Source organism: Colobus angolensis, unplaced genomic scaffold (assembly GCF_000951035.1).
Source record: "Colobus angolensis palliatus isolate OR3802 unplaced genomic scaffold, Cang.pa_1.0 Scaffold59, whole genome shotgun sequence".
NCBI classification, from domain to species: domain Eukaryota; kingdom Metazoa; phylum Chordata; class Mammalia; order Primates; family Cercopithecidae; genus Colobus; species Colobus angolensis.
The window spans coordinates 7,766,065-7,791,965 of NW_012119487.1; the positions used below are offsets into that span (position 1 = coordinate 7,766,065).

At 41.1% G+C, this 25,901-nt stretch overlaps 1 protein-coding gene across 2 annotated transcripts in view; it reads left to right on the forward strand.

The window, feature by feature from the left end:
• BRINP2 (bone morphogenetic protein/retinoic acid inducible neural-specific 2) overlaps window positions 1–25,901 on the forward strand; it is a 110,584-nt gene that overhangs the window by 40,081 nt on the left and 44,602 nt on the right. For both annotated transcript variants that reach the window (XM_011962383.1, XM_011962382.1), the window contains one exon: window positions 18,555–18,899. In XM_011962383.1, coding sequence (XP_011817773.1) covers window positions 18,631–18,899 — 269 coding nt within the window. In that variant the 5' untranslated portion in view covers window positions 18,555–18,630. The remainder of the gene's footprint in view (window positions 1–18,554; window positions 18,900–25,901) is intronic.

Genomic DNA, 25,901 nt, shown 5'->3' on the forward strand with positions numbered 1-25,901 from the left:
ATATATATATATATATGTATGTGGTTTTTATTATATTTCTATTGCACCACCCTGGATACAACCAGATAACAAGTCTCCAGTTACATCTATAAAGCTGTAAATTATGAGGATCTGTCTTACAACATCTGAGATATTCCTCGTGTATTTCAATAAAAGAGCATATATTTTAAAATAGTAGACTGGTAAATAGCATAGATGTCAAAATTAGAACCAAGGTGTCAATGTTGGCCCCATCAACTGTGTAACTATATATAACTTTATTTTTTTCATTTTTTTCCTGCATGCTTCATAATAATTTCAGCTTCATACTAATAATAACAGGGAAGTTATGCAAGACTATAAATAACTCTCATGGGCCCTTCACCCAGTGACCCTTTCAAGGTTTACAGCTGACCCAGTAACAGCCTGTATGGCAAAAGATCCAGTTCAGGATTGTACATTGCACATACTTGTCATGCCTCTTCGGTGTCCTTCAATCTGGAACAATTTGTTCCTCTATCCGTCTTTGACCTTCATGACCTTAATATTTTTGAAGATTACAGGCTTGTTATTTTGTAGGATGTTCCTCAATTTAGATTTGTCTGTGGTTTCCTTGTGCTGAGATTCAAGTTATGGCTTTTTGGCAGGACTATCACAGAAGTGATTCTATGATCTCACTGGATCCTATCAGCTGGCACATGATTTTTATTTGGGTTATTACTGGTGGTATCAACTGACCACTTGAGTAAGATGGTAGCTGTCATGTTTGTCCACAGTACAGTTATTTTTTTCTCTGTATAAGTGTTTTGAAGAAATACTTTAAAACTGTGAACTATCTCATTCTACATCAACGTTTATCCCATTGTTTAGCAGTGATTTATGTTTCTTACCTCAATGGATTATCACTGTGATGATTGCTAAATAATAATTTCTAATTCCATAATTTTTGTGCATGTATTAGTTGACATTATATTGTAAATAAAAGGTTTCTTTTCTTTCTCTCTTTGAGTGTATCAATCAATCTACCTACCTACGTGTAATCTATCTACATATCTTGATAGATTAGATAGATAGATAGATAGATAGATAAAATGTGGCCTCATGGATTAGTATTTTACTCACTGAAATGTCATCTATTTGCCATTGTCCTGGAGTTCATGAGGGGAGCCCTTTTAAGGTGGCTCTGTGTCCTTTTGACATGTACCTATTATTTTTAGGGTATTTAAAAAAATTTAGTGGTGTGCTGGAGTTGGTTTCACACTAGCTTAAAAGAGCCCATTGTAAAATTTTCAGGATATTTGTGAGCTAATCATATCAAGTCAGTAGCTTGGAATCTAGTATGGTGAGGGTATTTACATCACAGAAGTCTGCACATTTTATAATCAGAGTTTTTCCCCAGCTCTGGGTGTTAAAAATTCATGAACACACTACTCTTTGCCACACACACAAAAAAATGTTCCAGGCTCATCTTATGCTTTAATTGCCACAGTTCTATAATCATCCATTTCTCCAAGGAGCACTAATTCCTTTTAGTGGAGAATAGCACTTTGAAACCAAGATCTTGAAGCTAGGTGAGCGCTACAGGGCACTACTGAGTACTAGGAAAGATTACCTATGCATGTGTGTGTGAGCATGTGTGTGTGTATACACATACACTAGGAAATGTAGCATATATGTATATATATACAAATAAACACTTTAATTTAAAATAAACATTTTACTTTGAAATAATTTTAGATGGACAGAAAAGTTAGAAAGAGTACAGGATTCCTGTGTACCTTTCACTCAGTTTCCCCTAATGTTAATATCTTACATAACCCTGGTACATGTGTCAAAACTAAGAAATTAACATTGATACAACACTATTTACTAAACTATAAACAATTGGAAGGAAGGAGGGAAGGAAGGAAGGGAGGGAGGGAGGGAAGGACAAATTTCTTAATCTCTCAAAATCTCATTTTTTCTTGTGTTAATTCCTCATGAAATAATAATACCTACCTTGTTGGAAATAAAGCATAGTTCCCAAAAGAATATATGTACTTAATAAATAGATATTTTCTGTTGGTTTTATTGTTGTTATTGTTATGATGGACCTATTAAGCGTGAACCCAGAGTCCTAAAAGGAAGAGATGTGGAGATGTGTAATCTTTGATCTTTGGCTCCATGGTGTGTGTTGGCAAACTAGAAACACATGAAAAACTTATCCAAAGAGTTGGTCTTACATTTTTCAGAGACATTTTATGAGTCTTGATTCATTAGAATCTGTTGGCATAAATCAGGGTTTCTCGATCTTAGCACTGCTGATATTTGGGGTCACGGAATTATTTATTGTGGAGAGTTGTCCTGTGCATTATAGGCTATTGAAAAACATGCCTGGCCTTACCTCACTAGATGGAGCACCCAGCCCTCATTTATTACAATCAAAAATGTCTCTAGATATTGCTAAAGGTCTCCTGGGGGCAAAATCACCCCTTCTCCCTTCCTAATTGAGAACCACAGGAGTAAATGGTTGGCTCTGTCTTAAGTAAATTTTCTATTATTCACCATGTTTGAGAAATAAAATATTTAATTTAATTTTTAAAATACTGAATAATAGTTACTTTATACTATTTTCTAAAGAATTGAATGAAAACCACTGATGCAATTCAAAATTAGGCTGAAAATAATTTAATCTGTTTTGATTCAGAAGTGACTGATTTGAACCTCTATTATCACTGAGTCGTGGACGTGTGCAAGTCCTGGTCAGCATAGTCCTCTTGATATGACTTTGGTTAATAGGGCTTGCTGCAAGAGCATTATAACAAGGATTTTCACACAGCTTTCTTTCAAAAAAACTAAATCATTACATTTCAGCCTTTTCTCCCATCTTCCCTTTCTTCTATTTTATGTCCCAGCTAAATGGAATGTTCTCTGTCTAATGACATTAATTGGATGAATGAGTAGATATTTTTTAACTTTCTTAAAAGGAAAGAAGTGGGAAAATTATTACCACATTTTACAAAAGGTTTCATTTGTCAAGAATAGTTTAGGAAGTGAGCAGCAGTCTGAGCCAAAATTAAGTCAGATTTCTTTAGAATTACTCAAGTTCTTCTATTGGGGGCTCTTAATTTTGCACAAGGACCTTCAACCAGTGCCCAAATTGCTGCAGTCTAAGTCTATAGTCCCACTTTCTAATGGAGAAAAAACTTGATGTTAAAGAATTAAAGTCTGGGCGCGGTAACTCATGCCAGCACTTTGGGAGGCCAAGGCGGGTGGATCATCTGAGGTTAGGAGTTCGAGACCAGCCTGTCTGACATGGTGAAATCCCATCTCTGCTAAAAGTACAAAAATTAGCCGGGCATGGTGGCAGGAGCCTATAATCCCAGCTACTCAGGAGGCTGAGGCAGGAGAATTACTTGAACCTGGGAGGCAGAGGTTGCAGTGAGCCGAGATTGCGCCACTGCACTCCAGCCTGGCCATAAGAGCGAAACTCCATCTTGGAAAAAAAAAAAATTAAAGAGGAATACAACAAACAAATAAATAAAATTGGAAACAACATAGCAATTGCAGTAAATTCCAAATGATGAACACAAGTAAACCTTAACCCTTAGGACAGCATTGAAGTTTTCCTGAATGCCAAGTACCCTTCATTTTGCACCACCACCAGGAGTGTGGGGAGTTCCGTGATTTAGGCAGTATGATGCGAGTTTTGCATCAATGACCAGGATTATATGGCAACAAACTTTGGTTGAAGGCTAAATGAGAGTCATCAGTAAACTCTTACACGGGGCTGATTTTCATGCATGAATACCAACTTTTCATTATTTTTTAGCATTTTAAAAAATACTTATTGACAAAATATAGCTTTATATATTTATGGGGCAAAAAGCGATGTTATAATTTTTGAATACAAGGTAGAATGATTAAATCAAGCTAATTAACCTATCCCTCACCTCAAATATTTGACGTTTTTGTGATCCGAATACTTGAGATTTACTCTCTTAGTAATATTGAAATGTATAGTACTCAATTATTAGCTATATTTAGCACACTGTGCAATAGATCTAAAAAAATCAAACTTATTTCTTCTATCTGAGGCTTTGTACACTTGGATTATCATCTCCCCAGTCTCCCCAGTCTTCAGCTTCTGGTAACTTCCGTTCTACACTCTGCTTCTATGAGTTCAATTGTTTTAGATTCCACAATTAGTTGAGAACATGCAGTATTTGTCTTTCTGTATTTGGTCTATGTCACTTAGCATATTGTTCTTCAATTCTATTTGTGTTGTCACAAATGAGATAATCTCTTCCCTTTTTAAGGCTCAATCATATTCCATTGTTTTTCCTATATCTATGAAAAATGATATTGGGATTCTGATAGAAATTTTACTGAATTCATATGTTGCTTTGGGTACTATGGACATTTTCACAACATTTATTCTTTTAATTCATGAACATGGGCTATCTCTTATTTATCTGAGTTCACTTCCCTGATTAAATTTACTCCTATTTTTTTCATAGCCATTGTAAATGAGATTGTTCTTTGATTCCTTTTTTTAGAAATTCTGTTGTTAGTGTAGAGACACACTACTGATTTTTGCATGTTGATTTGTATCCTGAAACTTCACTGAATTTGTTCATCAAGTCTAACATTTTGTTGTAGATTATTTTGGGTTTTCTATATAGATAATCATATTATTAGCAAACAGTGACAATTTCACTTTTTCTTTTTTTTAAACTTTTATGCCTTTTGTGTGTTTCTCTTGTCTTATTGGTGTAATAAGGAATTCCAAAACCATGTTGAATAGACCTGGCAAGAGTGGGCATCCTTGACTTGTTCCAGAATTTAGAGGAAAGAGTTTCAATTTTACTTTACATATTTAGTGGCTCCACTGTGGGATCATATGAATTTACAATTGTTATATCCTCTTAATGAATTGACCTCTTTATTTTTATATAATGTCCTTTTTTGTCTCCTTTTACAGTTTTTTACTTAAAGTTTATTTTATCTAAGTATCACTGCCCCTTCTGTCCAATTGCAAAGAATATCTATTTTTTTATTCTTTCATTTTTAGTATATGTGTGTTCTTAAGGAGAAGTGAATCTCTTATATACAGCATATACTTGGACCTTGGATTTTTTTCTATAAATTCACTCTATGTCTTTTGATTGGAGAATTTAATTCATTTATTTTCAAGTAATTATTAATAGGGAAAAACTTGCTATCGCCATTTTGTTAATTGTTTTCTGGTTGTTTTATAGGTATTTTCTTTCTTCCTCTATTTCTGTCTTGTAGTTTGATTGTTTTCTGTAGGGTATGTATTTTGTTTTGTTTTGTTTTGTTTTGTGCATCTCCTATAGATTTTTGATTTTTGGTTGCCATAAGGCTTACATAGAACACTGTACACTTTTAACAGTTTATTTGAAGCTAACGGCTTAGCTTTGATTGCACACAATAACTCTCCAGTTTTCCCCCATTCCAATATTTTATGTTTTTGATGTCTGAATTGTATCGTTTTTTAAATATGTTTTACTTGACAATTTATTTCAGCAACTGTTGCTATTAACAATTTCATTCTTTAATGCTTGTACTAGGGATAAAATTACATACTACTATTACAGTCCTAGGCTATTCCAAATTTTGCTACATATTACTTATACAGTTAGGTTTTGTACTTTCATAAATTTTATGTTAATAATTAGCATCTTTTGGTTTCAGTTTAAAGAACTCCCTTTTGCAGTTCCTGCAAGGCAGGCCTAGTGATGATAAACTTATTTACTTTTGTTTGTCTAGGAAAGTTTTTATTTCTCCCTCATTTCTGAAAGACAGATTTTCTGAGTGAAGTATTCTTGGTTGGTAGTTTTTTGTTTTTTTTTTTTTTTTTCTTCACCACTTTGAATATATCATCCAACTCCCTCCTGGCCTGCCGGGTTTCTGCTGAGAAGTTTGCTGATAGTTATATTGGTACTCCTTTTTATGTGATGTATTTCTTATCTCTTGCTGCTCTCACAATGTGTTCTTTGTATTTAATTTTTGATAATTTGATTATTACATGCTTTGGTGAATTCTTCTTTGGTTAGAGTTTTGTTGGTGACCTCTGCATTTTCTATACCTAGATGTTGGCTTCTTTTCTTGATTAGAGAAGTTTTCATCTGTTATTCTTTAAATATGTTTTATGGTCTTTTTCTTTCTTTCTTTTCTTCTGGAAGGCCTATGATGCATAGGTTAGGTTTCTTGTTTGATGATGTCCCATTATTCCCACAGATATTTTTCTTCATTTTTAATTTATTATTATTATTTACTCCTCTGATTGGGTAATTTAAAATTTTCTGTCTTCATGTTTACTGATTTTTCAGCTTGATAAAGTCAGCTGTTGCAGCTTTCTATTGGGTTTTTCAGTTCATTCATTGTAAGCTTCATTTTTAAAATTTCTATGTTAAAATAATTGTTTCTATTTCTTTGTCAAACTTCTCCTGTTTGTGTATTATCTTCCAGATTTTATTTAATGTTTAATCCATATCTTCTTGAAGTTTATAAAACATTTTTAAGAGGATTATTCTGAATTATTTTTTTCTGTCCTTTTATAGATATCTCTTTCCTAAGAGTCTATTGTGAGAGCTTTGTCACTTTCTTTTGGAGGTGTTATGAGTCTTTTTAATCCTTGTATCCTTGCATTGGTGTTTATGCATTTGTGGAGACCGATAACTTTTCTGGCTTTTACAAGTTTGTTTTTTTGGCAGGGATAGAAAGTCACTAGTTAATCTACCCCATGATTCTGGATGGGTCATTCTGGATGAGTAATGATCCTGGGAAGGCAGGCTTGCTTTTAAGTTCTCTAGATGGCTGGGCTACTGCTTTTACCTGGAATTTGTGTGGGGCAGCTGGCTAGGCTTTGCTATTTGGCAAGATCACTGGCTGAGCTCTAATATTAGGCTGAGTTGCCATATGGATGCTGCAATAACATCTGATCTGGCAGGGCCACAGGGTGTAACTTCCTGGCCAGGTACTGCTATTTGAGTACAGGAGTTGACCAAGGTTGCAGAAGAAGCCCCAAAGTTAAGTAGGTTGGGATGAATGGACTAACTGCTATGTTCTGTAGAAATGCATGACTGAGATTTGCCTTCCTTCATGGGTGAGGTGTGGGGGTGGGCTTTGAGGCCAAGAGAAGAACTGATGAAACTCCCAAGTGTGGCAGAACTAGTGCCTGCTTTTTGTCAGTATTTGCTATAGTGGTCAGCTCTCTCCTTGGGCAGAGTCTAGGGGTAAGCTTTAAGGCGGTGGGCTTTGAGGCCAAGAGAAGAACTGATGAAACTCCCAAGTGTGGCAGAACTAGTGCCTACTTTTTGTCAGTATTTGCTATAGTGGTCAGCTCTCTCCTTGGGCAGAGTCTAGGGGTAAGCTTTAAGGCTACAGGGAGTACAGATTAAGCTCCTGACTGTAGCAGACCTAGTGCCTGCTTATGGAAATTTGCTGCAGGGGGTCTTCTCTTACCAAGCAGGACCCTAGGGTAGGGTCTGAGGCTGGCCATCTAGAGACTCAAGCCATGTAACCCTTCCCATCTCTTCTGGGAGTGACCAGTTCAACTTTGTGGGTGAGCAACACTGTTAGTTGATACCGCTGATTGAGCACGACTAGTGGCAGGTGCACTGAGCTTTTACCAAAATCTGTGATGTCTAAATTTGCATAATTTTTAAATATGTTTCACTTGACAATTTATTTTACTGTTCTCTGTGGGCTCCACCTCCTGACTTTGTTTTTACCTGACCCCAAATAGTCTAGTCGTGTGGTTTTCTCCTACATTTCCCATTTCCAATGAGGTGACAATGGGGTGAGTTGCCGGGGAAGCATCTCAAAATGCTGGGAAAGTTGGATATTTGCTTTCCCGCAGTAGAAACCATGGGCCCTAGGGAATTTCCTCTTTGTGGCACTGTGCTGACTTAGGGGAGAGAGGAGGGGCAATGTGGTCAAAGCAAAACCATTTCTCTTACCCCTTCCATGTGGAGTTTGATTCAGTTCCATGGAATACACAGGTGACTCAGGCTTATTCCCACATTTTCACCAAGGTGTTTTTGACTGGATAGTTGATGTTTCTGTGGGAGGAGTGAAGCCTGGGATCTCTTCTTCCACCATCTTGCTGATGTCACTTCAACTTGCCATTATTAATTAAATAGATTGCCAATATATAAACTTTGGTTGTCTGTAAAAATCAATCTAAAGGAAGGAGAGATATTTGACTTAATAACTGAAGAGAGAACTTGCAGGGATAGAACAGCTTGCTCCCCATCAGTAGTCTCTTGCAAAATACCAGTGAGCCTTGGACCATACTTTTAGAAATGATGCCTTGTGGTCAGCAATTCCAAAAGATTAACTGTGATATTCCAGTCTACCTGTGGAACCTCCAAGCTAGCTCCTGCCACCACACAACATTTCCTCAATGCAGCAGTTTTATTGATTGCCCCCTGTTGTCTCCTTACCCCCTCTATCCCCCTAGCTGTCCACTTATACCAGTCAAAAGCCTGTGGGGGCCTAAAGAGAGAGCCTTTTGTCAAACAAACAAACAAAGCACTTAGGGGTGGGTATCTTGGACTATGCTACAAAAAGGGATGATTCTTTCTCTGTGTACTTATTGACATTCATTGAGCAGCATATAGTTTATTTTAGCTAGAGTTTGTGATGTAGCATCTATATTTAATTCCACAAGCTGTCAGGCAAGTCATATATTTACAAACACAATCCCGGAAACAATGTGTTTGCTGGTCACAGCTGCATCTGTAACATCTCAGGAGCTCTGTGCTGTTCAGTACAGCTCAGGGCATTATCATTTTACATTCTGGTCTTTGCCAAGGTCCAAATAGGGCAGAGCTTGGGCTAAAAGTTCAGATTCAATGACAGACCTGGCAGAAAGCCAAGAGCAAAGGTAACATTGAGGCTACAGGTCACAATGGAGAGCTGCTTGTCAGCTCCTCCTCAGGTTTTCAGCCTACACAGTGATGAGCAATTTCTCTGTGATTGGCTTGGGTTTATTTTGGCTTCCTAGGCCTTAAACCACCCTATGTATATACAGAGACTCAGCTGGGAAGTGAACTGGGGCTTAAGCAACAGAAGCCAGTCTGTTGGGAGGAGGCAGGGACAGAGAAGGGTCTCTCTCTGGAGTACAAAAGCAGCTGTCAACAAGGGATTGAAGTAGATGACTAAGCCAGCTTCAGTAGCTAGATCCAGGGAGATGGGCAGGCCATGCTCAGGGACAGGGGCCAAATGGTTTGATTCAGGCAATCTTGGTAACAGGAGGTCCAACGGCCAGAATACATAAAGAGGAACCCTAAGAGGGGGTGCAGTCCAGAAGCAGGTAAAAGGGCAGGAAATTCCTGGGGGCCTATCTATTTACAGCAGGAAATGGGGGAGCAGAGAACAGGAGGCACAGAAGCCAAAAAGAGTGTGGTGTAATTTGGATATTTGTTCCCATCCAAATCTCCTGTTGCCATCCCCATTGTTGTAGGTAGGGTGTGGTGGGAGGTATTTGGATCATAGGGGTAGATCCCTCATGAATGGCTTGGGTCATTTCCTTGGTGATAAGTGAGCTCTCACTCTGAGTTCACACCGATCTGTGGTTTCAAACTGTGCAGCACCTCCCCCACCTCTCTCTCTCGCTCCTGCCCTTGCCATGTGATGTGCCTGTGCCCCCTTCCCCTCTGCTATGATTATAAGTTTTCTGAGGCCTCTCTAGAAGTAAAGCAGATGTGAGCACGGTGCTTCCTCTAAACCCTCCAGAACCACGAGCCAATTAAACCTTTTCTTTATCAATTACCCAGTCTTAGGTGTTTCTTTGTAGCAATGCAATAATGGCCTAAAGCAGGGTACAAGCCCCTTACACCTTAGATGGACATGTGGAGACTGGGCAGAAAGGAGGGGGATGAGGAACCTGGGCACAGGCTCAGTTGGGTTTGGGGATATCAGGGAAGAGCACTGTAACTCAAGGGCATGCAAGAAACCAGCAATTGTGGATTGGCCCATGGTGGAGGAGTACACCTAACCCGTGGTTTTCAGACAGCACAGGTGAAATACCACTGAGTTCTTATGAGGCCATGCTGACAGCCCAACTAAACAGGAGCCACACAGCTTCCAAAAAAGCAGGATGCTTATCCAAGCTGGAAAAATGATTTTAGGTGAATCCTGCTTGTGTACTTTAAGATTTTAGACTTTTCTTCAATCTTGCAATTTTTAAAATGAAAATGACCTAGAGGAATCTAGAGTAACCTCATGGGAAAACAGCTACCTTATTCAAGTCATGTAAATGGTATTAAGGACTCTCCTTGGAAGAACATTATTGGCTTCTCTGTTCCTGAGTTTTCTTCTCTGTACAATGGGCATAATAACAGCATCAACCTTCCAGGGGTTTGTGCATAGTAAATAATGCATGGAAAGTGTTTAGATTGATGTTTGGTATACAGTAACTAACATGTAAACATAATTAGAGGTGATTATAATGGCAACTCTGGGACTCATGAGTTTTGAATTTTGAAAATTTTACCATCGACACACATAAAACAGAGACAGACAAGCTGTAGGCTTAGTGTTAAGAAACCCAAGTTCAAGTTCTGACTTTTCCCCAAACCAGTGGTGGGTCGTTAAATAATATATTGCACTTCTGTGACTAAAAGTTTTCTCACTTATGATACAATGTGAAATGAATTTTATCATTGACTCTCATCAGAATGTTGCATCAAAATCTCCCGGGAGGTTTTTAAAAAATATTCCAAATTATTAAAATATACCCCAACCCCATATCTCAGTTATTTCCCTCTTTCCTCCCCTCCCTATTTCCATTCCACTCCCCACCTTCCTCACATACACACACTACCACACATGCTCCAGGCTGCTGAGAACCACTGGGCCAGGTCATCTCCAGGATCCCATCCCTTCTCCCCAGTTCCCGGCCATGATCAGGTGGAAATTAACCAGGGAACAGAGGCGGTAGGATGCCAAAGCAACCACGTAATCAACACACAGAGCTTTGAAAGGCTTCTTGGAGAAAATGAGTCTAAAAGATGTGAGAGACCATTGTAGACTCACAGAGAGGAAAGGCAGGAGTGAGGACAATGGCAGGGCTCATAGCCAGACAACTGGGGAATCAAGTGACCGCAGGATGAAGGCGAAAGGGTCCTGGGTTGAACCTATCACTACAGTTATCAGCTGCAGAGGACTAGGGGTGGGGGGACTGGTGAGGTTATTCAGAGTGACCTGTAGAAACCTCTAAAAGGCTAAAATGAGGACAGGTCTTTTAACAGAAATCTTCCCTTTTCAGGCTTCAGTTTTTTCACCTGTAAATAACAACAAAACAAACAAACAAAAACTAAGATTGGATGAGTCTATGAACTGTTTTTGGACTTTTTTAGTGCTAATAGCCTCTGTTGGAGCAATGGAAAAAATAATGGTGAACACACAGCACTCACCATGGGCCAGACACCTTTTTTTCTTTTTATTTTCTTTTCGAGATGGAGTCTTCCTCTTTTGCCCAGGTTGGAGTGCAATGGCACAATCTCGGCTCACTGCAACCTCCGCCTCTCAGGTTCAAGTGATTTTCCTGCCTCAGCCTCCCAAGTGGCTGGGATTACAGGCACCTGCCACCATGCCCAGCTAATTTTTATATTTTTAGAAGAGATGGGGTTTCACCAGGTTGGCCAGGCTGGTCTCAAACTCCTGACCTCAGGTGATCCACCCACCTCAACCTCCCAAGGTGCTGGGATTACAGGTGTGAGCCACCATGCCTAGTCAGGCCAGACACCTTTTAATCCTTTTAAAGGATTTACAAATATTAACTCTTTTAATCCTCACAATCCTGTGGAGTAGCACTATTATTTTTATCTTAAAAAAGAAAAAGAAAAACAATAGACAAAAATCAGATGAGGGATTTGAGGCAAAAGTGTTGGAACCAACCTGGGAAGGTAGGCAGCCAGGTTCTGCAGTCTGTTCTCATAACCACTCCGCTTTGGAATAGCCGATCTGGGGAGCTCAGTGACTGGAAGTGGAAGGCAAATTGGTTCTCAGGGCCACAAGGAGTGGCTGGGGTTTCTTAATGATGGAGGAGGATGGAAATGGTTTTGAAGAAGGTTGAGCTGCATGGAGATGAAGTTTTAAAGGTTTTGAGATGAGCAGCTTTTTATTTAGAAGTTCTATTTGATCAGCAGTATCATCTTTCTATTTGCTAGTGATCCCCTTGACTGGAAGGGAGGCTCTGGAGGAGAAGGGTCTCCCTGGTCCGCACACTCAGCCCTTGGCTCTATTGCTCAGGGCTCTGGGCAAGCCTGTCAGTTAGTTCGTCTCACCAAGGAAAGCACCAAGGACACCCGACAGGCGAGTATGAAGCCTCAGCAACTGACAGATGAATCTGTCCTTGATAAGTGAAGGGCTAGTTATCACACAGAAAAGCCTATAAATTTGGGACCTGAGAGCAGGGAGCCTACTAGGTCTAATGTCACTAAAGCTGTACATGTTTGTGAGTGCTGTGTGTGTGTGTGTGTGTGTGTGTGTGTGTGTATCTTTTAAGCTCATTGCAGGATCTTCAAGTCCTATGTTTTGTTCCTGCCCTATGAAGGCAAAGGCTGGGTCTGTCTTGTTCATGAGATTTACCCCCATCCCTTGGGACAGTCCTTGTGCATAGACATTACTTAATAACTGATTGACTGTTTGATGAACAGAGGTGAGTGAGGTTAAGGAGAGCTGAGTTATAGGTCTCAGAGTCAGAATATCTGAGTTTTACTTCTGTTTTATTGTGGAGTGATCTCCAGAGGGTGTCTTTGGCTCTCTCGGCCTCCTTTCTTAAAGGTCTTAAATTAATGTAAGAATATTTAGTAAACAGTAATTATGATTAGCTCTTACCTTTGCATAAATAATTATTAATATTATTAACCTGAGTCTATACAGTGAGGATATGTATACCCTCACCGGTTTTAAGTCATTCCTGACCAGCAATGGGGAAATGCATCACCTATAGCTTGCCAGTTCCATGCTAGTCCTGAGGATGACACGGAAGGTCGAATCATGGAGCCTGGGGAGGGCAGTGACAAAATGTGTCACCCCTACTCAGGTTCAAATGGGAGAATTATGGGAGCTGATGAGGCTATACAAAATGAAACCAGGAGCACATTGTCAAGGCAAAAGCACCACGATTAGTCTCTGTTGAAGCTGACAGTTTATTGCAACAAGAGGGAAGAATAAAAGTCATAGATCTGAGCTGATAGCACCCCCACATCCACCCTTGCTCTTAAGAATGTCCTGTCATCTCTCCTATCTACCTTCCCTTTCTTGTAAAAACAGGAGGTTTTGCATCAAGATATTGCGGATGACAAGAACAAGTAACACTTTCTGTGATTTTTTTTTAACCACTGACACCCTCAGATTTATTCAAGAAAACATCTCCTCAACAGAGTTGGCCAATTAACCACTTAAATGGCTTGAAAACTTATTTAATGTCACTGCCTAATCACTTCATGAAATGTCACTGCTCCAGTAGGCAAAAATTCCTGCTTTATACCCTGCTTCTTTTTTTTTGTTTTGGTTTGTTTTGAGACAGAGTCTCGCTCTGTCACCCAGGCTGGAGTGCAGTGGCGCAATCTTGGCTCACTGCAAGCTCTGCCTCCCGGGTTCACGCCATTCTCCTGCCTCGGCCTCCCAAGTAGCTGGGACTACAGACGCCCGCCACCATGCCCGGCTAGGTTTTTGTATTTTTTAGTAGAGACGGGGTTTCACCAGTTTAGCCAGGATGGTCTCGATCTCCTGACCTCGTGATCCGCCCGTCTCAGCCTCCGAAAGTGCTGGGATTACAGGCATGAGCCACTGCACCTGGCTACCCTGCTTCTTTTATGTTTCGGTCCCTTCCTGAAACACAGAGCTTCCTTCCAAAGAACTCTAAAATCATAATGCCTCTCCCCTTTCATATGTGCCCCTTATATTTACATAGAATTATGGAATTTCAGCAGCAGGTGGGATCACCTGACCTCATAAATCATTTTACTGATGATACAGTCAAGCTCCCAGAGGGAAGTGACTTGCCCGAGGGAGCCAACTTGTAAGTGGCAAAGTCTCCTTTTTTTTTTTTTTTTTTAAATAGCTTTAAGTCATATAACTGATGCTGTGAGGTGTAAATACTATGGGATCTAGGATAGGTCAACCTCAATCTACCACTGAAATCTGTGACCTTTTGCAATTTATTTATCCATTTCTAGCCTCAGCATTCTCATCTGTTAAAAAGACTGATTTTATTGTTTGTGCTTCATAAGCAGTAACTACCTCACAAATATGAAATGATTTATATTGGTATTTATTAATGATAATTATCATTAATAATCTTGTTACCTACAATATTACTCTCACGCCTATTTTACCTTTTCTCCAGGCCTATAACCATAGCTTAGCCAAATCCTTAATTCCCCAAGATATAACCCCTCCTTGGCAATAATTTTCAATGAAGAAATCTCTATCTCACTTGCCAAGATATGGTACACCAGCAGCTAATGCCCATCTTTTGACATACCTAGCATAAATAGATATTAAAAACAACAGGAGGATGCAAAAAAAATTCCCAAGAAGTCTTCAGCTGGGTAATAATCTGAGAGTGATAGAGACAGGATTCCTATAAGCTCTACCATTTGAAGACTGCACTGCTTACGTCTCATGTGACTTCATCTATACATGATTTTTTTCATTGACAAAGCTGTGACCCATTTAATCCATGGCTTAAAGAACAGATTTGAGCTGATGCAGTCAACAAAGGAAAACCCATGACTTGGTTTACCTGTACCTTTGGTGCAAAGCTAATCTATTCTTTCTTTAGATGTAAAACTGTCTTAAGTGCGGTCTAATAAGTAAAATGATTTGGCTTTCACAAGTAAATTTATAATTCTTTTCGTAAAGGAACTCACTTAGCCATTACTTTAATATCCTAGCATATAACACGGAGGCTTACTTATGTAGTCAGCTTCAGGACAAGAAGGAAAAACTGAAGCACAGTTATTTTACTTTTACTATTTTACTTTTCTGCTTATTAGCAGTTCCACCAGAAGTTGTGAGGATTTAGACAGTTAAAATTTGCTTGACAGGTTGCTGCAGCAAAATTTCTAGTGATATTATTTGTGGAGCATAAACAGGAAATGGCCAAAAGCTGTTCCCCTTAAAAAGCCTGATGGTAACACAACTGTCAATGCAGCAGCTATTTTGTTCTTTTTTAAAAGGTGAAGGAACATGTTCTAGGGATTTGTTTTAAAGAAAGTTTGAAACCTGTTTAAAACTTCTGTTTCTTAAACAGAGATTTTTTAGTTAAAATGTCTTCAGATCCTGAGAAAAATCAGTGAAGCAGAAACCATATGATTCCAAGGCCAGGTTTTTGAGAGGAGCAGTCAGCACTGAATTCAGGCGTTCTTGCTGTGCTCAGCAGACTTGGCCCGGCAATCAGAACTGTTTGATTCTAAAGCTGATACTCCTATAACCAGGCAGGTTCTAGCACATTGTGAGTTCTGAAAAAGCATAATTACAAACAAAGAATGACAAGAAGCACCTGTTGACTTAATATAGCGTTCTTCTTTCAAAGAGCATACAGCTTTTTCACACGTGTGCTCTCACCTGTCCTTAGAAAACCCTCGCCTGCTAGGTGAGGTGGTGACTATAACCACATATTGCAACACAGGAGATCAGTGCACCAAGGGGTGAAGTAGCTGGGCCAAGGACACATGTTTTCAGTAGCTCACAATGACCACACTATGAAATGCATGGAATTGATTCATCCAATATTTTTGAAAACCACTTATGGTCTCTGACCTGAAGGGGTCCATAAACTAGGCAGGCAGGGTGTGATGTGACTCAGCTGAGTTAGGGGAGATTATCAGTCTCATTCTGCTCAAGAAATTGCCACACTGGCTTCTTCTCATGCAGAGAATAACAGCTGGTCTTCAGGGAGCATAAAGAACCCTTACTAGGCCAGGCCTTATGCAGAATGGGAGAAGCTACAGTTATCTTTTATGTGTTTGCATTATTTTCCTATTGCTGTGCAACAAATTACCACAAACAATGACATAAAACAATACAAAAGCATTATCTCACAGTCTCTGTGGGTCAGGAGCATGGGTACAGGTTAACTGGGTCCTCTGTTCAGGGTGTCACCAGACTCAAATCCAGGTGCTAGACAGGGAAGCAGTCCTTATCCAAGGCTCTGGGTCCTCTTTCAAGCTCACGTGGTTACTGGCACTTAGGAGCCCTCAATTTATGTTTCTTCAATAAATGAATATGTGAATGATTATATGAGAAATATTTTGGGCATCCTCATCAGATTGCATCCATATAAAAAATGCCTGCACCCTCTATGTACAAAGCTGATTTCACTTTTTAGTTTTAAATGAGTTTTTTTTTTTTTTCCTGGTAATGCATGCTTATTATAAAACACTTGGGGATTTTCCTTCTTTCTATGATTTTATTTTTTATATTTAACTTTTTATTCCAACTGGAACTAATTTTCCAATATTAGGTATAAAATATTCCATCCTCCATACAATTAGTCTCTGATGCTTTTTTTCATATACTTAAGTTCTAATACATAAAAAGGTTTATTTCTAGCTATCTATTCTATTGCATTGATCTGCTGTCCAATTTGTGTGCCAGTATCACCTGTTTTAATTATTGGAATTTTATCATGTTTGAAGATCTGGTAGGGCAGGAGCTGCCTCATTATTCTTCTTTCTTCTTTCAGCCCCCACCTCTAGCTTATTAAGTGAGGATCTGTCTTACCGCCTGCTCTAGTTCCTTAGGCTGTACCACATTCTTTATCAAGGTCTGGACATGCAGCCAGATCTAGGCTCATATTCTACTTCTGCAGCCTCATAGGCTCAACTATTCTGGGTCCCAATAAAATATAAACATACTAATCATGGCTATTTAACAAACTTTCTGTGAGAACTGTGGTAAGTTCTAAGAGCTGCCTAGCACATGAGAGGTGGTCAATACCCACCAGCTGGAATGAAGGAATGACGCTGAACATCCAGCCGCTCATGCTGTGTCCTCCATCCTTCTAATCAGGGGTTGCAACTATTCTGAAAGCATCCTGTATGACTGGTGAGGCACGGATCTCTCAGACTCAGGCCAAACTTTAGGCTGGGAGAGTTCCAGAATTAATGTTTGTTTCCAGCCTCTGTGCAGCCCCTTTGGGATTCACACTGATCTGATGGAAGTCAGGTGGTTTTGTGAACTGGAGCCAAGCCAGAGTGCCCTGGGGGACTCTGGCAGGGGGCATAAATCAAGTGCTGAAGTCCACATTGTCTGCCCTTACCAGAGTCTGGAACTGCCAGGGAATTAACACCCCTTGCCTCATCCCCAGGGAGCCTGTCTCTGCGCTTTGGTAGTCAGAGAACGTTCTCAAGCCATGAACTACAGGTACTGGGGTTGGGAGTCATTCTGGCACACACTGAAGTGGTGCTGACAAGGAGAGATGGGCAGATTCTGACAGTATGTGCTAGGAATTAAAGATTGAGGAAATGATCACAATTCCAAGAAGCCCCACAGTACTGAACAGTCCTGTGCATCTGCCCAGAGGTTTAAAAAGGTGACTCGCTGTTCTCAGACCAAAGAGTAGGCACTGGAAATCAGAGACCTGTGATGAGTCACAAGGCAGCCAGGAACTTCGAACGCCAGAATCTTACTACTTTCTTGGCATCTTACCCCTAACTCAGAGAGGGCAGGGCAGGCACTCATTCATCCCTTCAAGAACGGTCTGTGAAGGTCTGCTCCCAGGAGCTGGTATAGAAAGATATAGCAGTTATTGCTCAGCCCTGCCCCTCGTGGTGCTCCTAAACTGCATAGTGAGGTGAGAGGATGATGGATATCCTGGAGTGCATGATCCACTCTGATGATGCTATATGCAGTATCTGAGTTCCCCATTCCAACTCCATCCCATGTGATCTTCAATAAGAGAGGAGATCAGATGTTCAAGGCTGGAAGAGGTCTTAGAAATTAGCTCTTCAAGCCTGTCTATACATTAAACCCAGAGAAGGAAGTGATTGCCCACATTCACTCAGCTTCACAGCAGCAATGGAAGGAACTTCAGTACTTTTCTACCTCACAATTCTCCACTAGAAAAATAGGGTTGCTTCTCACCTTACATCAAACTTTGAGAGGCAGCCCACAGTCTAAGGCAATTGCAGAAAGAGATTGAGCATTTTTGGAAGAGGAAGACAGAAATGGATGGTGTTGAGTGGGCCAAGGCAGGACGCATGGACACAACATAACATAAGGGTTAAGAGTCAGATCCCCTGAGTTCAAACTCTGGTTTTACCACTTAATAGCTGTGTGAACTTAATTAAGCATCTTTCTTAAGTTTCTCTCTAAGCCTCATCTTCTCATCTGTGAAATGATGGCAATACTGTTTCCTCACATGTTGGTTTTAAAGATTGAATGAAATCATGTACCTCAAGCACTTAGCTAAATGCCTAGAACCAAGTTGTGTTACTAGGATAAAGGATTTCCAGAATGGGCCCAACCCAATTATAAGTGATGCTCACAGGCCCATGGGGTAAGACCAGGGTGCCCAAATGACATCACATTTTGTACTTTTCTAGCTCTGACCCCTGGAGGAGCAGCACGGAGCGGGAGAGCGTGGCGAGAGAATGAAGAAACCAACCGCCCGGGAGAAGCATGAGGTGGCAGTGTGGCACTCGGTTTAGAGGGCTTCGGCCGGCAGTGGCCCCATGGACAGCCCTGCTGGCACTGGGCCTGCCTGGCTGGGTGTTGGCTGTCTCAGCCACGGCGGCTGCTGTGGTCCCCGAGCAGCATGCCTCCGTAGCTGGCCAGCATCCCCTGGACTGGCTGCTCACAGACCGGGGCCCTTTCCACCGCGCTCAGGAGTATGCTGACTTCATGGAGCGGTACCGCCAGGGTTTCACCACCAGGTACAGGATCTATAGGTAAGTGGGGGCCTCCACTGAGACAGGGGCTTCCCTAAGAACCCAACCTGCACAGCCCCTGCTGGTGTGCCAGCCCAAACCCCTAAGCGGGCTGGAATGCCCTCCAACTGAACTAGAGGTGAAAGCTGGAGGAACACCAGGCAGGGAAAACAAGCCTACCATGTTAGTTTTTAAAAAAAGAAAGAAGAAAACACATACAAGCTGGAAAACCTGCTGATGCCTCCTGGGGAACTTAGCAAAAGGGTTTCTATTTATAGGTTGTACTGCTTATAAATTGAGGACAAATCAGGCAGCATGGAGTCAGCGTGTGGCCCAGGCTGCCGTAGGAGGTCAGAGTCAAATGCTGGGGCCAGGTTTTAACTAATGGGTTAGATAATTTCATGAGTTGTAATTACTTAGACATACAAACAAAGGAAGGGCAGCTCCAGGTCCTGCCTTAGAGGTCTGGGGAGCCGTGCAGGGTGAGGAACAAACCTGCCCTTACCCTTTGTCAACACCCCAGGCTCTGCAGGCCTTGTGGGGAAAAGGGGTTAGGCCCTTTAGGTCCACCCCTAGAAGCATCAGAGCTGAAAGTCAGACTCCTGAGACCTGCCTAATTCATCATCAGGTGGAATAAGCCAGGCACATATTCCTGGCTGCTGGACCAGCACTTCAAAAATAGAGTGCTCCTCCATGTGCTCACCTCCAGGGCTCCCACAGTGCACCAGTGAACTCAAACTTCCCTTCGATCCCTCTGTCCACTTGCCCCCTTGTCATCTCTCCCCTTACCTGCATCTTTAGATAACCCTGGAAGCTTTAGTGATTTTTTTCTTTGTTCAAAGACATTTATTTTCCAATTCAAATTAGTTAGTTAGTTTTTAATGCAAAAAGAAAAAAAGACATGAAAAAGCACAAAGAGAAACAAAAACACAAAACCATCCATTCTTTTGGCAACTAAAGGTTACTGTTGTTAACATTTTGGCATATGCATTTCTAGTCATATGAACACACTAATGTTTTTGGACCTCTTGCTAGATTTAGCACCTTGCACGCCTTATGTAAAGTAGCTCCAACCCTGTGTTGGAAGAACAGTTATTCTCCCCATTTTACAGATGGGGAAATTGACGCCCAAAGAAGTTAAGCAACTTGCTGAAGGGCACAAAGCTAGTGAATAGTGGAGCCAGGATTAGCTCACAAGGAGGCAGATTGCAGAGTCTGGGTTCTGAAAATATATTTAGAGACATGTTCTTTTTTCTGGGAGTTCTTTTTTAACATCTGCAGTAACGACACAACCACTTTAGATTTGTAAGGGGTCTCAGAAATATGGTTTTAAGAGTATTCAGTACAGTATCAGAAGATTCCCAAATGGTAAAACAGTGGCCATTTATAGAGGCCATTCACCTGCTTCAAAATTCCCACACTTGGGTGCAGACAAAGGAGCAAGGCTGGAGATATTTGAGGGGCTGGTACTTTGTGGACCCAGAGATTCCTAGAAACAAAATCCTACTCTTAGGAATTGCCTGCCCAGCTGTCCTTTCAGGTCGTTTTTCTCCCACTGGGCTTAGATGCAGTCTGGTCCTGGAAGAGACTGCAGTTCACACTCCCTGATTTGGTGATTCTGGCCCTTGCCATCTTCCAAGAGCCACAGCAGAAATTCACACAGCATCACCAAAGCAGAGAGCACTAACTCTGGCTGGGAGGGACTGAGTTGATACCTGCTCAAGGAAAAGCAGATGAGTAGAAGAGGAACAGAGTAGAGGGTTAACTCTGCTGTCAGTAAACACCTAAGAATCTCAAAGAGCTGGCAAATTCAGGGTGACCTTCTCTTTATTAAAGAAATTTTTTCAATCTTTCAAAAAAAAATCAGAAAATCCACTCTAGAACGTGCTTAAGCAGAGAATCCCTCCAGTCCAGTAAAATAAGATTTAATTTACCTTAGGCTTTTTAGTTTATCCCAAATCTCACAGAAGCATTGTTGTCACCAAAAATAACTTTTTAAAAGTTTACTGGAATTGAAGTCAGGCTGGGAGTCCTAAAACTACTCTCCTCTTCAAGGAGCTATAGAAACTAGAGGGAACAAACTCTCAGCTTCCTTCTCCCCTCAGGAGAGTTTTCTTCCGGACAGCCTAGTAGCCACCTAGCGCCTGGGCGGCAGCTCCGAGCTGGCCCGTGGGGAGTGTCTGTAATCATTTCTGCACCATCAACTGTTCTATCAGTTGGTAATGGTTTTCTGATCATTTAATGTGACAAGCTCTTACACTGTGCCATTCTGTTTCTCTGGGGTCAGTTATTGCACATGAACCTGTACTTGGGGAAACAGTAACCAGTCACTCTGACAGGAGTATAGTATTCTGATGTGTGGCCCTTTGGTGGGGCAGAGAGAGGACAGTCACACACTGCTGCTTCAGGAGCATTCCTCGAGTTTTGCCTTTAGTGATGAAGCAAAATGGTGGCTCATGGGCCCTTATAGGGCTCTACATTATCCCAATGGGAATTCATTTTTATCCCTTCCCACTTTGTATCTACTGGCAATTTCCTCTGGCAAATTTAGGACCTTTCTGGCATTGACTAAAGCAGGTCAAAGAAAACTGGTAAAACATACATGGAGAATCATCCTCAAATTTCTCTCCCATTATCCAGAAGAGTTGAAGGATTTAAAAAAAACAAAGAATATCAGAAATGCTTTGAAGGGGAAATATTGGGTCTCAAACAGAATTAATGTTTTGTTTCCCCCTTTCAGGAAGCTTTTGGGACATAGAAATCAGATAGTAGCCACATGTGTCTTCCATTCAAGGAGATGCACTGTGGTAGAGAAGAATGAAACTATTATTCAAGGGGGTCAGAATATTTGGTGCAGAATCACTTGAAGGTTTCTTGCATAATAGGAAAGAGACCCTCCGTTGTCTTCTACCTGTTGAACAGATCAAAACCATTGCACAGCAAGGTTCTAATATTTAACTACAAATTCCATCTATTGTTATTAGGATGTTGGAGTATGCTCTCACTTTGAGATGACTAGTCACTCTAGAATAGGTGCAGCCTCTGTAATCGTGGACCTCCAGAGATTGTCACTCTCCTCATTACACATTTGTAACCATACAGACGTAGGTGCTTAAGAGTGAAGGTCCTGGAGCCAGGTGACCTGGGTTCTAATTCTGGAGCTGCAACTTTCTATCTGTATAATGTCAGGCAAATTACATAATTTTCTTGTCGCTCAATTTTCATATTTGTAAAGTGGGGACAGTAATAGTGCCTACCTAATGGATTAATGTGAAAATTAAAGGAGGTAGTTGATGTAGTTGATGTAGGCACTTAGGATAGTGCTTAATAAACACTGCCGATTATTATTAGGTTGTTCTCTTAAAATTAGCCTATACAGGAAGGATAATGAGATGAGAATCATAGGTGTTTTGCTTTAATGTCTGCTGAGGGCCTAGCATTCAACAGCCTATATTAGAGGGGGGAACACTGTTCTCTTGCTTTCCTTTTTAAAGCATGTTAACCTTTACCCTTCAATCCAGCTCTTTGCTGGGAGGGGAACTCAATTGAAGAATAATTGGATCGTCTCTGGGGCACAATCTTACTGGCCTTGTGGGCTACCAGAGGAAGCAAGATGGTTTCCAGCATATGTTAAAGTTGCCATAGGTCAAGCCCTTGTGTCTAAAGTTAAGGATGGCTCATTGAGCAGGCCTTTCTTAGGCATGTCCTCCAGTGGCTGGTGACTGCTGGCTCCTGTGTCCCAGGGATGAAAATCATAGTGTCAGGATATACTATGAGGAGAACAGAGACAACATGCACTCTGGTTAAGCCCTCCTAGATAACAGGATGGGCTTGGGCATCTCACCCAATTTTTGACAGTCTTGTAAATTAAACATTAACCAACCTCTCAGCATATCTTTGAGCCTTGTCAAAACAAGATCTGATCTATTAGCCTATTTCTCAGACCCGTCTCTTAATAGGTTCATGGTAAGAGCTAGAAGAACAGAGGTCCTGTCTCCAGTTCCATGCGTGACTTCCGGGCTCCCCATACCTTGCTCCATTCCATAGCCCCCACTGCAATAAACACATAGGGATCAACCTTTCACAGCAGCCTTACGATGGGCGACTAGGATCTAAGGCACGTGAAATGCACTTGTTCAAGGTCAGAGAGGTAGCCAGTCACAGCCAGAAATAGCACTCAGGGCTCCTGACTTGAAGTCTCCTGCTCATTACTCTAGACCACGCCACCTCCCTTTGACTGGTAAGTGCATCTTCATCATAACACGCACCTAATCAGGCGCCTAAATTGAGCTGATGCAAATGTAAATATGGTTTCTCGAAACACTCTGGTGGTAATGTTCCATTCTCTCTTTGCTACAAATCAAAGTAATGAGCAGTCTTTTTTTTTTTTATTTCTTTTTTGTATTAAGGTTTTAATAGAGAGATAATCATGGGATTGGAAAAAATCCAAGCCACTATGATGAAACACTTAAAACTCGGAAAGAATACATTAACATTAACAGAGAAAGTTGGAAATCATAGAGAATGATGAGTGGTTGGGAGGAAAGCAATGCTGGATGCAATTCCAAAATATTGACCTTAGTCCTTATGACATCTATTTCTAGCTACCTCTTTTTGGAAAGGGATGGTCTGGGGATACATTAGAAGCCAAATGTTAGAAGTCAAAACAAAATAGAATTAAATAAATATCTTTATTGGCTAAAGCGGACGCCATAGTCTTATCATATTGTGGGATATGTATGCAGATCTGTAGAACGAAACTGAACACTAAGAAGCTGTAGGGCTACCAGGGATATAATCAGGTGAATGAGGCAGTGAACAAGGCACCAGAGCAACAACCCTAAGAAAGAACATCTGGAATTCATCAGGATGAAAAATAAGACTTGGCAATGGCTTAGACGTGAAGGAAGTGCTCACCTAAATTTTGGCAACCTTGTAAATTTTGCTGACCAACCTCCCAGCAAGCTCAAAGTGCAGTCTTTGGACCAGCAGCATTAGCATCGCCTGAGAGCTTGTTAAAAATCCAGAACGTCAGGCTTCTCTCCAGACCTAAGGAATTAAAATCTGCATTTTAACAGGATCCCCAGATGAACAAGATGGCATCAGAGCTTGAGGAGTATTGCACTTGTCTACACTAAGTGTTTGGAGATGGAGAGGGGAGCAAAAATGAAGAGGGTGGAGAAGCACAGAACGTGTACTGGAAAGACAGCACCCCCCATGATGCAGCAGTGAGACTATTTACAGGAGGCACTGCAAATAAAATAAAATAGGAGTCCAGAGACGGTAAATCTAGGAGTTATTAGTGCCAAGACATATGAACTCATAAGAGTAGGTACAGCAGCTGGGAGAAAAGTTGAACAGCAGAAAAGGCTGGAGGGCCTAGAAGCAGCCTGTGGGTGCCTCCCGGGAGATGGGGAGGTGAGGAGGCAGACAGCAGCTGTGGAAGCAATCACAGGAGGAGCTCCAGAGCTGATTTATCATCCGGACCACGTCTCTCTGACTAACAGATACTGATTTGGATAAACAGCGAACCCTGGGAGAGGCACCATCTCCAATTAAGAGATCACAGTCCACATAAATAAACGGCAACCAAAGACAACTTCAGTCTGCCTAGGTGAATCCCAGTGATTTCCGAGTTGTGCATTACAGTCACTGAGGTAGAGAAAGGCTACATTATCGCACGGCTGCAGGCCTCCAGAAGGGAAGCTGTAGTTCTCAGGTGGATGGGAAAAAGGAAGGAGGTTAGCTCTTCTGCATAAACCACCCGGCCCAAAGTAAACTGGCTGATCTCTGAACTTCTCACCGGGTTTGCGTTTTGATCATAAGGGAGTTTCTTGAGATGCAAGGAGATAAAGGAATGGTACACAAACTGGTATTGTGATTTAAATTAGAGTGAAATTAGAGGCAATATGGCAACAATGAGCCTGCAGTTCTGGTCACAGGCGCTATTTCTCAGTCCACAGGGGTGAGAAGGTAGGAGAGGGACAGAACAAAATGTTTAGAGGTTGCTTTAGCGAAGAGTCCAGTACTGCCTAAACACACAGGCCCTATAACATAAATACGTAACCTAAATGGCAGACCTAGCACAAGGCATCTTAGGCCTTCCATCCAAGGAATTTTAACCCAGAAGTATCTGGACGACAAGCCTAGCATGTCCTTATCCTTGGGCAGAATTCTATTTCCACTTCAGGCATAGAAACATACCACATCAGTGCAACAGACCCATATGGAACCCTCTTATGTGCATACAAAGAACCGAATGAAAAGGCATTCTGCTCTCTTGGAACAAGGAGAAATATTACATAAACAAACAGCTATAATTCAAGAACATAAATAGAGACATATTCATTCATTCAACACCCATTTTTGGGGGCCAGCTTAGTGCTTATTATTGCACTAGATTCTGATAATAGACTATAAACAAGGTGGACAGAGTTCTTGATCTGATGGCACTTACAGATAAGTAAGCAAGTGCTAGATTGCTCTGCACAGAAAGGTCAAGGAAAGCTGGAATAAAAAGTAACACATAGGCAAAAACTATGTGGATGACTGGAGACTCCAGGTGGAGGCTTGTGGAATGGTGTTGTAGTCACAGGAGCAGTGTAAACAAAGGCATGGGAGCACTAGATGTGGTTTAGGAACTTAGCAGCCAGTGCCATGTCAAGAAGTGCATGACGATGCCTCTCCTTTCCCTGTTCTTCCCCACTGGTTATTTATGCCACATTTTGTCTCTCTGAAATGCCAAAAGTGTCTCTTAGACACTGATTTCTTCCAGGGTGCAAAAAAAAACAAAAAACAAAAACGAAAACAAAAACAAAACAAAAAACTCTCACCTGAAGAGGCATGTCATTTTCTAGTATTAGGAGTCAGTAAAATGAAGTAAAAATCATTGCATGTGTAGAGAAAGTAGGACCAAAAGCAACTCCTTACATTTCTGCTTTGGAAAAATGGAGCGTGTACATAGTGCTTTAAGGTCCTGTAAGGTCCTGAACTACTCCGGGAGTAGTTCAATTTTTATTTGAA